This window comes from Bactrocera neohumeralis, chromosome 3 (assembly GCF_024586455.1).
Source record: "Bactrocera neohumeralis isolate Rockhampton chromosome 3, APGP_CSIRO_Bneo_wtdbg2-racon-allhic-juicebox.fasta_v2, whole genome shotgun sequence".
In the NCBI taxonomy this organism is placed as follows: Eukaryota; Metazoa; Arthropoda; class Insecta; order Diptera; family Tephritidae; genus Bactrocera; species Bactrocera neohumeralis.
This window is the reverse complement of record NC_065920.1, coordinates 35,190,658-35,203,790: the sequence shown is the minus strand read 5'-3', so window position 1 is coordinate 35,203,790 and position 13,133 is coordinate 35,190,658. Positions and strand designations below refer to the sequence as shown.

The 13,133-nt window shown below is 35.8% G+C and overlaps 2 protein-coding genes across 2 annotated transcripts; one reads left to right on the top strand and one right to left on the bottom strand.

The window, feature by feature from the left end:
* The first annotated feature begins 8,434 nt into the window (after nucleotides 1-8,434).
* Nucleotides 8,435-10,249, top strand: LOC126754047 (probable ATP-dependent RNA helicase DDX28). Its single transcript, XM_050465914.1, has 2 exons — nucleotides 8,435-9,347; nucleotides 9,408-10,249. The coding sequence occupies exons 1-2, from the start codon at nucleotides 8,493-8,495 to the stop codon at nucleotides 10,134-10,136; spliced, it is 1,584 nt and encodes a 527-aa protein (XP_050321871.1). The 5' UTR covers nucleotides 8,435-8,492; the 3' UTR covers nucleotides 10,137-10,249.
* On the bottom strand, nucleotides 10,138-13,052 carry LOC126754042 (uncharacterized). Its single transcript, XM_050465905.1, has 8 exons — nucleotides 12,651-13,052; nucleotides 12,439-12,585; nucleotides 12,211-12,363; nucleotides 11,793-11,934; nucleotides 11,085-11,735; nucleotides 10,875-11,005; nucleotides 10,708-10,813; nucleotides 10,138-10,655 (listed from the first exon to the last, which is right to left on the bottom strand). The coding sequence occupies exons 1-8, from the start codon at nucleotides 12,948-12,950 to the stop codon at nucleotides 10,228-10,230; spliced, it is 2,058 nt and encodes a 685-aa protein (XP_050321862.1). The 5' UTR covers nucleotides 12,951-13,052; the 3' UTR covers nucleotides 10,138-10,227.
* Nucleotides 13,053-13,133: the final 81 nt, after the last annotated feature.

The window sequence follows — 13,133 nt, the reverse complement described above, 5'->3', positions numbered from 1 at the left end:
TTATATTAAATTTTCCTGTTTGATTTAATTCAGTACTTCCTTTTTAAATTTTATTTCATTTTAGTTTTGCACTTTATTTATAATAACACAATTTTCCAATTTTTTGGAAGTAATTTTAGAAGTTTGAAATGTCTTTCACCCTCTGCCTGTCAGGCTTTTTAATGCTTCCATTAACGATATTTTTGAAGAAACTCCTGCTGTCAACTTGTGGTAAATTTCTATTTTTAAATCTTTTAAAAAATGTTTGTAATAGACTTTTTTATGTACATATACTACTTCTTCTTCTTCTTCAAAGGCGTAGACACCACTTACGCGGTTATAGCCGAATTAACAGCAGCGCGCTAGTCGTTTCTACTTTTAGCAATTTGGCGAGATACCAAGTGCAGCCAGGTCATTCCTCACCTGATCCCTTCAACGGAGTGGATGTCTTCCTCTTCCTCTGCTTCCCCCGGCGGGTATTGCCTACTGAATACTCTTAAATCATAGTTCCTATTATGTTTGTTGTGGTCGTCATCAAAATTGGAGTCTTTTATCTTAGGCTGTTATTTCTTTTTCATTGGAAGTGGTTTTCTACATTGCTAGTCCCACTTATATAGCGAGCAGCTTGCAGCGCTCGCAGCCGCACCTCTGGTGAACAGACGCTGCAATTAGACTTCAGCGATCCCTTCAACCAAATATGTCGGAGTGGCTCCGCTGATGCTTTCTCTGTTTTATCCGTAACCTTAGGCTCTACACGGGTTGACTACCGCATCTTACACAAAGGATGCAGCTACTGGGGTCCACACATTCAGTACATAGGGGCTTGAACGGTCTTCGTTGGATTTGAACAATATTTGATCACAAGATGGCAAACACTGAAGACATTATTAGTACAAAGTTTATACCGTTATATTAATTGATTCTTGATTTTTTACAATAAAAGAATCAAATGGAATTAAAATGGCCTTATATGGGATGTAGGCGTGGTTGCAGTCCGATTTTCGCACTGTGGAATGTGAGAAGAATGTTTCGTACCAAATTTGGTTTAGGGGTGCTTAAAGAATTTGTCCGAAACGCTTTAGTGTTTGTAGCTTAAGTGGTTTAGGAGATATTCCAATTAAACCAATTAGCGGACGGGCCACGGCCACTTTTTCATAATTTTTAGCTCACAGGCGCCTATTGTTACTGCAATCGACTGTGCCAAATTCCTTTCTTATTCTTTATCTTAATTTGGCACTAAGTTATGTCACTTTATATTTTTTCGCTTCATGAAATTTTGTGGTCGTGGCTGTGGTCCGATTACGCCCATATACACTACCAAACTTCTGATGGTGCCAAGAAATATACTTACCAAGTTGGAGCTACATATCTAAATTTTTACTCAAGAACAGCTTGTATATACGGACGGACGGGAGCACAAACAGTCACCCGGATTTGAACTCGTCTCTTCATCCTGACCATTTAAATTAACTTGATAGTTTTAGAAAACATATTTAATTGTCAAGTGAACAAAATAATTACAAACTGTAGCAACATATAAAAAAACCAAACTGACTTTTATGCTAAAATTATTTCAGGTAGCAGGGTGTTATCTTCACTTTTCCATTCATAGAAGTCACTTTTGGCACTTTCAAAAAATTTCTGTATAGCACCAAATATTTATTTTATATCAGATTTTTTGTAAAGGAATCCAAAAAAGTCCGAGTTATCTTCGAACCGTTATTTTCAACCAGGGATAAAGGAATGTCCAACTTATTCCAGTGTGAGAGCGCTTCAAAATTAGCGTTTTTTTATAACATTTGCCATTATGGCCAGATTGGATAAAATAATAAATTTTGGGTGTTTAAATTAAAACACCCAACATTTAATCCGATTGAAAATTACCATATAGTGGTCATTCAATATACGGAAAAGCTATTTAAATATTTTTATGCTATATTTAAATAATTTATTTTTGAACATTTAATACTTACTGAGGACATTAAGTTTTTCATTATTTTCCAAAGAAAATTAATACATCGAGTTCAGGAGGTTTAGACGTTTAGCAATTGCTCTCTCACTTCCAGTGAAAGATGAGTGGGACATCTCTTTATCTCTGTTTTCAACTTATCGATGAATGACTTAAGTCAGATATTCATTTTGGGTGGTTTAGAACCTGACGGTGTCCAAGGTCTGATATGCGAAGGAAACGAACTCTCGGTGAGAAAAAAGAGAACTCTATTCCACCGAGTACACAACTACAACAACGAGTATTGTAAGCAATACACATTTTTGATGCTTATGTGCTGAACACATAGAGCGCGACAGACTACAAGCGACATCTGTCAAATATTAAAACACACACGTTCTTATGGACACAGTTATTTAGACAACTGCACGACTACACGACTGCAGGCTCTCAGTTGTCGCTCTCGTTAACTTGAAAATATTTTTAAATTTGCCGACGATAGTAGAGAGGACAGTAGAGTTGACAGTAGAGAGGAGTGATGCCATTAATGTGTAAAATGTAAAATTATTCAAAGCTCTAACAAACCTGACGTTATTTTACAAATAAAAGCATAAAATAGCTCTGTTATAGTATTAGTAATAACAATTGATAATTTAAAACAAAAATATTTACCTATTTACTTATTTTTTGCATAAAAAATTTCACTTTGAACAAAATATTAAAATTTTATCAAAGTGAAAGATATTAGTATGGCAATAACGAAACTATGTACATACAAAATGGACAGCTGTGTTGTTTTGTGTACATGTCGGCCATTGTTATGTCGCTGCCTTCTTACAAATGTTCATGTAGAAGGACTCACGACCCCATTTAAGTGCTGAACACATTGAGCGCGACACGACATGGCAGCACGACAGTGAACTGAAAATTTCTATGTGTCCAGAGCGTTACACTCGACAAGAACCTTAAGGTAACCTGAAATATCACTCTTTTTATACTCGCGCAACAAAGTTGCTAAGGAGATTATTATAGTTTTGTTCACATAACGGTTGTTTGTAAGTCCTAAAACTAAAAGAGTGAGATATAGGGTTATATATACCAAAGTGATCAGGGTGACGAGTAGAGTTGAAATCCGGATGTCTGTCTGTCCGTCCGTCCGTGCAAGCTGTAACTTGAGTAAAAATTGAGATATCATGATGAAACTTGGTGCACGTATTTCTTGGCTCCATAAGAAGGTTAAGTTCTAAGATGGGCAAAATCGGCCCACTGCCACGCCCACAAAATGGCGGAAACCGAAAACCTATAAAGTGTCATAACTAAGCCATAAATGAAGATATTAAAGTGAACAGTAAAGTTTGGCACAAAGGATCGCATTAGGGAGGGGCATATTTGGACGTAATTTTTTTGGAAAAGTGGGCGTGGCCCCGCCCCCTACTAAGATTTTTGTACATATCTCGGAAACTACTATAGCTATGTCAACCAAACTCTACAGAGTCGTTTTCTTCAGGCATTTCCATATACAGTTTAAAAATGGAAGAAATTGCATAATAACCACGCCCACCTCCCATACAAAGGTTATGTTGAAAATCACTAAAAGTGCGTTAACCGACTAACGAAAAACGTCAGAAACACTAAATTTTACGGAAGAAATTGCAGAAGGAAGCTGCACCCAGGCTTTTTTTAAAAATTGAAAATGGGCGTGGCTTCGCCCACTTATGGACCAAAAACCATATCTCAGGAACTACTAGACCGATTGCAATGAAATTCGGTATGCTATATTTTCTTAACACCCTGATGATATGTACGAAATATGGGTGAAATCGGTTCACAACCACACCTTCTTCCATTATAACGCTATTTTGAATTCCATCTGATGCCTTCTCTGTATAATATAAACATTAGGAACCAATGATGATAGCGGAATAAAACTTTACACAAATACGGTATTTGAAAAATATGTAAATGACTGATAATGAAATCTCGATTATCACTTTATCGTGCGAGGGTATAAAATGTTCGGTGACACCCGAACTTAGCCCTTCCTTATTTGTTACATTTAGCTTAGCACGAACCCTATCGGAACTTGTTAACTTTGATTTAGGTAATTAATCAACTCTAATATCTTTTAGTAGTGTTTACTATTATACTAGGTTTTTGATGTAATGCTGCAAACTTTTATTGTTGATCTGGGTATGTAACAAATAAATCTAGATTTCGACATATCATTTAAAATTAGCCGATATGTTATATGGAATTAGCACACTTAACACATTGAGCTTGCAATTAAAAATCACTATCACCACAATCTTAAAGCGCCTTGCCAAACTCATCTACATCAAACAATTCAAGGCCATTCATAATCTATATTTGAATAATCCTCATTAACAAAGTCACATTAATCCCACTGAATTATTTATTTGTTCGCTCTTGGAATCGCATAGCATAAGTCAACGAACATAAAATAACTTTCTCACGAGCAGAACGAGTATTCAATTACGACTTTTGTCAACGGCAGTGAAATTAATTAAAATCATATTATGTGTCTATAATTAGCCAAAAGTTTTTGTCTGCTTCATACAAACATATGTACATACCAGTAATAAATATTTTCCTTCTCTTAAACAATTGACATTTGGCGCGGTTATAGGAAATAATTGTCATGATTTAATTAAAATTTAATTTCACTTTGAAGTTCATTTTTACAGATATACACGTTAATTTAATTATATTTAAACACCTTTTACTTTCTTTAACTATAAGATATGATACATGCATACATACGAGTAAGTATATGCGTGGTAGAGATGAAATATAAGAGTCTACAAAATTAAATTTACACAAAATTTAAGAAAAATATAATATAATAATATTTAGAAAGCTATACCATACAATATTTAACAATTCCCTAAAAAAGTCATTGGTGCAGTGATTGCGATCTTCACCGTCTCTCACAACAGAAATATAAAAAATATTATTAATAAGTATGGTGATGCCTTAGGATTTAGAGCAGGTTCGCCTCCATGTGGTGTATCCTGGGTAACGCTAAATTTCCTGCGTCCTTCTTGACCTTTCTAGACTCTTACGGAATTTGAACCCTTGGCTTGACGCGGACATAGCTCGTACCGTTAGATGGATTGGTTTGAATCCTAGACTGTCAGCTGAGTATGCATAGTTAACACTCTGCAGAAATGGGTAATGGGTTAATGCCAAGGCTGCCTTGTCCCATTACAACCCTGGCAGGCCTCGGAGTACGTTCCCTTCCCGTCAACATTACATTGATGTGGTAAGATTGGTGTAAGTTGAGATGACTCCTTCTTTCCTCGCCTTGGCCTCGTAACTGTGATGAGTGGGGTCCCAATAAATATAAATAATGACAAAAACGTTAATAAGGGAGAAAGCAGATCGAAACCGACCTCAAAAAAATTGGACCGCCTCTCGGCAGCATCACCTAAAGAAACGAAAACGTCCTCCGGATAGGATAGTGCACGGCTTAACGTCGCAAGGAGCGGGAAGTTAGGGTGTGTTGGTAGGAATCTGCCGACAACGACTAAAGATAGGGCGTGCGAAGAGGAATAGCCAGCAATAATGTGCGGCCAGAGGCGGTTATTAAAACCTATCGATGTGAATCGACCTGCTTAAAGAACTTGAAGAACGAGATATTCAACTGTGCGAATAGAAGCGGTCCAGCCGTTAATCCAAATAAAACAGATAAGGTTTTATTTACTAGGAGGTATAAGATCCCAAATATGCCTATCCGCTCTTTCGGGTGCTTACGTCTTCAACCTGTTGAAAAGCTGAAATATGTACCTTATTCTTCACATTGAGGAGAAAATTAGAAAGGCATCAGTTGCCTTATTTTGCTATAGAGTAGCTATAGGAGAAAGGTGGAGACTCTCACCATATGTGGTGTTTTGGCTCTACGAAATCGTAGTCAAGTCAATTATGTTCTATGCTATTTTCGTCTGGTGGAAGATGCTCAAAAGGCTACACTTGCTAAAAAACTTGAGAGCATCAAAGAGCGGCTCTAATCGACTTCTTCAGTGTACTGCTGACTACATCAACATTAGCACTTTAACTGCTCAGGTTGCAGGTTTATCTTCCTAGTAAAATTTCTATCTCTAACTGCTTATTCAGATAAAACTCACATTGCTTTTCTTGAAAATTCATACTTTGACTATGTGCCATATGATATGCAGACGCCTAGCCGGCAGATCCTGAGGCTGCAAGCCAGGTATCATAGGATGGATGTATACCATGATCGTAAGACCTATTGTCACTTATGGTTGCTTGGGCATCTAAGACAACGCAGCCTTCGGTAAACGACCTTAGCAAGAATGATAGAATACAAGATTACGACGACCGCCATTATGAAACGTCATAGTTACGTGTTGAGAAGAAGAAGAGTGAAAAACTGTCAAATGGCTTGCAAATTGTAAACAGAAAAGTAAACACTTTTGTAAATTCGCAAAATATTAATTCTTTCGATCTTAATGAAAAGTTTTAGTGAAGCGATTGAATATTGTTGAGTGAAAAGATTTGAATCATTTCTAAAGAAATATATCGGCCTATTGATAATAAAATTGTCTATTAAGTTGTGATTCAAATGGAGAAGACGTTTCTTGTGTTGTATATAAATATATACTACATATATTATAAGTTCAGATGTATCAGATGTATGAAATTATGATAAAAGAATTGTGAAATTATTAATTTAGTATTAAATATATCATTTCTTTTGCAAAATAACACCCATTTTTTGGCAACTTTTAAATCGGCCGGAAAACTGAAAAAACTCGTTTTCGATCCTTTAATTGCATAATAATTATTACAATAAGCCACTGCACATTTCATTTTAAAAAATTAATATATTTATGCTTAGAAATTTAAATAAATACAACAGTACACTTACACTGGTTTTCTTCATTTGAACAATTTCCACACATGCTACTCTATTTATTGTGGATGTGCCTAAAACTAATTATATACATATTTTCTCGCAACAATATTCTAAACATTCCACTGAAATTTTTCCTGCAAAGACGAATGAATTAATATTATTTTGGGAATTTCAAAAAGTGTTTACTTTTCTGTTTACAATTTGTATGCATTTCTATGCTTGTTCGTCTCAACGCATATGTAAGTGTGACGTCACGAAATTGTTGCACAATGTATTTGTTTTTGTAAGAATTGTCAAGAGCTATACCAAAAAAAACTAACTGTAAACTAGTGTCGTAATCTTGTATTCTATCATTCTTGGACCTTACAGTCCTATTGGAAAAATTTGAGAGATTTCTTGTGAGGCATATTTTGTGAGGCTATTCTTGCTCAAACCTCATAAGAAAAAAGCTTAAAAAAGTCACCACGTGAGGTAAAAAGCTTTTCGCTGTCAAACAGCTGTTTTAATAAAAATAAGCAAAGGAAAATCCACCTACTACGTACATTGCTTATCATCTACATATGCATATCGCTGATAACCAATAAATCAAAAATAAATCCAATATTTGTTTATGCATTCATAAAAAAAGATGGAAATAATTGTTGCAAACAATATAAGCGATAGTAGAAAATCATAAAATTGAACTCTGGTGCCCAATGAAATATTTTATTTAATTTTTGTTCAATTACCAGATGCAGTAGATTTGAAAATGCTTTCTAAAATGTTTGCTTTAATTAGGCAGAGTTTGATATTATATTTCACACGCTGTTCTAATTAACTTATCATTAACTTATAAAATCCTTTCCGGTTCATGAAAAGTGAGAGAGGAGTAGTGGCGTCTGTGCTTGAGGGTGAAACAAGCCCAATATGGGTACAATCGATTGAGCCGATTGTGCCCTTGATCCCAAAGCATATAACTATTACCAACGCATTTTTTGTAAGAGCCATGCCCGTAAAAACACAAACGCCAGGAAACGCAGATCAAAAGATATACTCGACTTCTGCACATCATGCGGCACCAATTCACCTATAAGTACTTTACATAGCGATTTTAGGAATCGGAATGTACTTATAAATGTTGTGTCTTGCATAGTAAAAGGATCGCTTTTGTCTCGTAAACCCTTCAAAATTTTCCTCCTACTCCCCGATTCCTCCTCCTCAACAATTGCCGCATACACAAAGAACTGTTCCTACATGCTAGTTATAACACTTAAATATTTTTTAAAAAATGCCAAATATTGATGTAAAACAAAAAAAAACACACATGTTTTCTATTATGATGGCTGCTTTCACACGTCACAGTTATTTGTGATAATAGTGAGCATTTGAGCTTTTGAATTTTCGCCAGAATAAGGTAACCCTCACTATAGTGAGAAACATCACTGTAGTGAGGTTGGTGACTTTTGTGAGGGCATGAGAATAGGGCTGTTAGTGTAATGGTAAAAAAAAGGTTAGAAACGGTTTTTACTCGTTTCAACAAGTTTTGAGAAATAAAAATTTTTCATTAAGTGGCAACACTATTGAATTTAATCGATATAATTGCTAAATATCAATCATCTCTTTCACAGCTGATTTTATCCCACGAGAATAAACGGTTCTGTTATCATTTGCTGATATAACGTAACTAAAATGTTGAAAAGGTCTAAGAATACCGCCTTTCTTGGTATATTTCGATTATACACAACGGTCGCAGCAACTGCGGTTAAACCAAATCCAGGTGCAGCTCTTCCCAAAAAGCAAAGGCCCTTAATCAGTTGTAAGCGAACGCAGTTTCATTTATATGTACCAGCACCGGCGGACTCTGACTTTGGAACAATACCGCTAGCGACTAGTGGATGGAAGCATTACAAATCCAAAGATGATTATATGATATTTAACGCGACCTTAAGTAAGGCAGATATACAATCTGAGATGATAGATATAGATGAATTTCTCCGTTCAAACAATATTTGTTTTAATGAAAAATTAATGGAGAACCTCAGAAATGATCTGAATATAAAAACTTTTACAAACATTCAAACCAAAGCTATACCAAAAGTGTACGATAGTCACCATGTGTTAATTGCCGCAGAGACTGGATGTGGAAAAACACTCGCCTACATGTTACCCATTCTACAACAGATTATTGAACGAAAGCAAGCGCAAGCGGAGAAAATTAATCGAAAGTTCAATACGCCGTTGGCTGTCATCATAACACCTGGCCGTGAACTAGCAGTCCAAATAAGCAGGGTGGCTGAAAATCTTTGCCAGCACACAAATTTGCAAATCAAAACGATACTTGGAGGAAACACAAAGCGCCTAATGGTTAATCCCGAATTTGCTGATGTTGATGTTCTAGTCGCCACAGTTGGTGCTCTCAGCAAACTTGTAACAACGGGTATCTATCGCATGGAAGAAGTGCGACATGTCGTGCTAGATGAAGCAGATACTTTGTTAGACGACAGCTTCTCCGACAAACTTGGATATTTTCTGCGACGTTTTCCTGTATGTAATTTTTAATTATGATTTTTTAATACATTAACACAAAATTTTTCATCTCCATAGTTTCACAAAAATCACACGCAAGATGAACATAATGTCGGCACGCAACTGATATTGGCGTCTGCCACGATGCCCACGAACACTGAGGAAATGTTACAAAAAGTTATAGATGTGCAGACGCTGCACGAAGTTTCAAGCCACAATTTGCACAAGTTGATGCCACATGTAGAGCAACGATTTATGCGAATTTCCAAGCAAAGCAGGCCCTCCAATTTGCTCAATTTAGTAAAAAAAGATGTCGCCAAAAAGCAGCCCGTCATTGTGTTCAGCAATAAATCGGCCACAAGTGATTTTGTAGATATATTTCTCAATAACAATGGTGTGCGAAGCGTAAATTTAAACGGCGATATGCTTATGAAAATACGTATTGGACGCTTTGAGCAATTTCAAGACGGAAAGTATGATGTTTTATCCACTACGGATATTGGTAGCCGTGGACTAGACACTACAAGCGCACGACATGTAATCAATTTCGATTTTCCGTTGCACGTATCTGATTACATACATCGCTGCGGGCGCATTGGACGTGTAGGGAATTTGACACCATCTGTAGTTACGAATTTCATATCCTCACGGCGCGAGGTAGAAGTAGTGCAGAGAATTGAACATGCAGCTCGAACGGGCGGTCTGCTACCGAACGTTAATGCGAACATAAAAAATATTATAAACAAACGAATATTGAAAGATATGCAAGTGGCGGGCATAGAGGTTCCAGAGGAAGAAGCATTTTAAGTTTACATTGTTTAAAACATTCTCCCAGAGAAAAGTTTTGTTTTTAATATTTAAGGGACTTAAAACATTACATTGCTTAATAATAAAATATTTATATTCTTACATAATAGTAACTACTGAGTGGTATAATACGACGCTCGTTCGTTAACGGTTTATATAACTTTCGTCGGGCTATAAGTATATCGTTATGTCCACTTAAAATTCCTAAAGACTTTGATTCCGACTTCGGAATTGCAGAATTTGTGGGCATCTTCGACTTAATTATTACTGGCCGACAACCTGCAAACTTAAATCGTATATTGCCGGCACGATTCAATTGTAGATTAGGTGATACCAAATCGGGGAAGACCTCTTTGATTTTCGGCTTGGGCTTCAATGCTTTGTTAGGATCATCCCCATGACACATAGCCGCAGCCAGAGCATTCCATTCTAAGCGGCGTACCCCAGGTTTGGAATATATTTTAAATGTGCCCAGCTTGCGCCGGAGGAAGCGTGTCGTCAAGAACTTCTCAAAATATTCTATGGTAAAAAAAGTTAATATACAAATATAGTACGATAAATATCTACTCACGCGCATAATATAATAAAAAGGGCTGCAATTTGTCTGCTCCACATAAATATTCTAGCCATTCGTATAAAAAAATGTCATCAGGTCCTTTAATAAACACAGCGCTAAGCTTTAAGTATAAATATTTGTAATAACCAATAAAACAAAATGCATTAATATGATCGAATTACCGAAAAGTCGTTCCAAAAACTTTCAGGTACATCATCTACGTTGAATTTGTAAATGAATGGTATGAATTCACGAAAAGCGAACTCACCCAATGCAATCAAACCACGCACAGCACGGCTTATGTATCGAAAATCTGTTGTGAAAAAAAAATTATATAGTAATTCATATTACTATAATTTAATGGATATTAATATTTGTTGTTCTAAAATCACCTCTTTCTATTGACACACTGCGACCATTGAAAAATCGTTGTAGTCTTCTCGTTATATGAAATATGCACTCTTTCTGGAAGTAACCATTCGAAGTTGCCATATGACCTATTGTATCACACAAGTCATCAACATGTTTCCAATCAACAGGACTAGCGAAATAAGGAGATATTTCAGGACGCATTTCAATATCGCCATCTTGTTCATCATCAGTTTGTAATTTATAAACCTTTTCTTCATTCGTGTTTTGGATATTAAATATACCGGACTGGTCCATAAATTCTGATTTTACTTCCATTTTATCTTCAGCCTTTACTTCTTCTATTTCAGTTTTTATGCTTGCACTGTTGCATTGCTCCTCGGATTTCGTGTTCGGATGTACTTTTATGCTCTCATATGGGGCAAGCAGTTGTGATATAAGTATCTCCGATAAATGAAAATATTCCACACGTACGTTTTGCAGGCGGGAATGTGTATTACAAGAGCTAGCACGAAGTAGGCGCCAACAGCGCAGACTGATATCCTCATTTTGTTTAAATGCCAATATTTGTATTAACTTAGAAAGGATAACACGATAGCAAGCACCAAGAAGAGGAGAAAACGCCACTTCTGAGAGAGCGAAATCTAGTTCATCTTCATTTCCATAAAAGACGACTTTTAACGAAAATATTGCATTAGAATTAGAAAACAAAAAATAAGAAAATCATTTACCTTTAATCAAACTGGGAATAAATTTTTTAATCTGTTCATTTTGCTTTTCATCCATGGGCCAGGTGCATTCATAATCTGCACCATCTATGATTTCCATAGTAACTTCTTTCTGATATTCATCTCTCAGCTCTATAATTTTATCCTAAAACAAGAAAAAACCGTCAACTTTAGTTGCAAGGAATCTATAAAACCCTTCACAAATACAAAAAATTTATTGCAAGAACTTGATTTTAACTATTTCGGATATTGTACCGTTGCTTCGACAATAAACCTTGTCAAATTTCGTGAAAATATATTGTCAAATAAAAAGGTTTTCTATACAAGGACTGGATTTTGATCGATCATTTTGTACCACTGTATATACCCTGTTCAGGGTATAAGATAAAGTTTGAGCTCAAATATTCATCTATGAAATTACCGAATAAAAGAAGTAACTGCCGTCGTAGTCAATGCGATCCCATTCGCTGTCCATTGCACCTAATGCAGGCGGTACATCACCATCAGCCAAAACCTCGTTTACCAAATCGTATGTTACAGTGCCGCCAGAATGGCGTGCATATGTTTTAATATTCTATAATTGAAATATATGAATATGCTCATTAAAAAAATAACAAAAACAAATTAGAATAATTTTAGAGACACTTACATTTACTAATTCCCATAGTTTATAGGAGACATCTTCAGCGACACGAGCACATACTTCTGTCGATAGTTCTAAATCACTCTGATCATGTTGTTCCCAAATAATTTTCACCGAACGCCCTTCTAGCCCAGCATAACTCTTTACATGATTCTACTCAACCATTTTATACAAGAATTTTAATGACAGCATCCTTGAAAAAACACATAAACACTTACCCTGGAATTGCTACTGACATCCACGCCAATGCCGCCACCGTTTGTAATGGTATTTAAAGATGAATCAAATAAATTACTGGGATTGCTGGTAGTAGGCGTAGTTGGTGTAGTTATAATATTGTTCGATGAAGAGCTTGTTTGGTTGTTACCAAGACCGATAGAATTTTTAGGACCGCTGCCACTCGCACCGGTTGTTTCAGATTTGGAAGTTTTTGTACGAGATTTAGTAGACTTTTTGCTGGATTTACTTGACGGAGTTTTTACAGACTCTTCTGCTGAATTCGAATTATTAGCCTTCATTATGAACTTATTTTTACAAACATTAAATAAAAATAATAATCTTCACATAATTTTCAAATGAATTATATACAACTAAAGAAGTGAGCCGCAAAAAATTAAAGATATCGGTTTTTAACAAACGATATATGAATTATTTTATCGTTTAAATTTCAACACTTCGGCTGTGTGTCAAAGTGAGTTTAG

What these genes read in the sequence shown, in the direction of transcription:
- LOC126754047 (XM_050465914.1), top strand. Translation starts at nt 8,493, where the DNA reads ATGTTGAAAAGGTCTAAGAATACCGCCTTTCTTGGTATATTTCGATTA. An exon ending in ATTTTCTGCGACGTTTTCCT is followed by an intron (nt 9,348 to 9,407) that starts GTATGTAATTTT and finishes TCATCTCCATAG; the next exon opens with TTTCACAAAAATCACACGCA.
- LOC126754042 (XM_050465905.1), bottom strand. Translation starts at nt 12,950, where the DNA reads ATGAAGGCTAATAATTCGAATTCAGCAGAAGAGTCTGTAAAAACTCCG. An exon ending in AACTATGGGAATTAGTAAAT is followed by an intron (nt 12,364 to 12,438) that starts GTAAGTGTCTCT and finishes TTTCAATTATAG; the next exon opens with AATATTAAAACATATGCACG. An exon ending in CTTTTTATTATATTATGCGC is followed by an intron (nt 10,656 to 10,707) that starts GTGAGTAGATAT and finishes TTTTTACCATAG; the next exon opens with AATATTTTGAGAAGTTCTTG.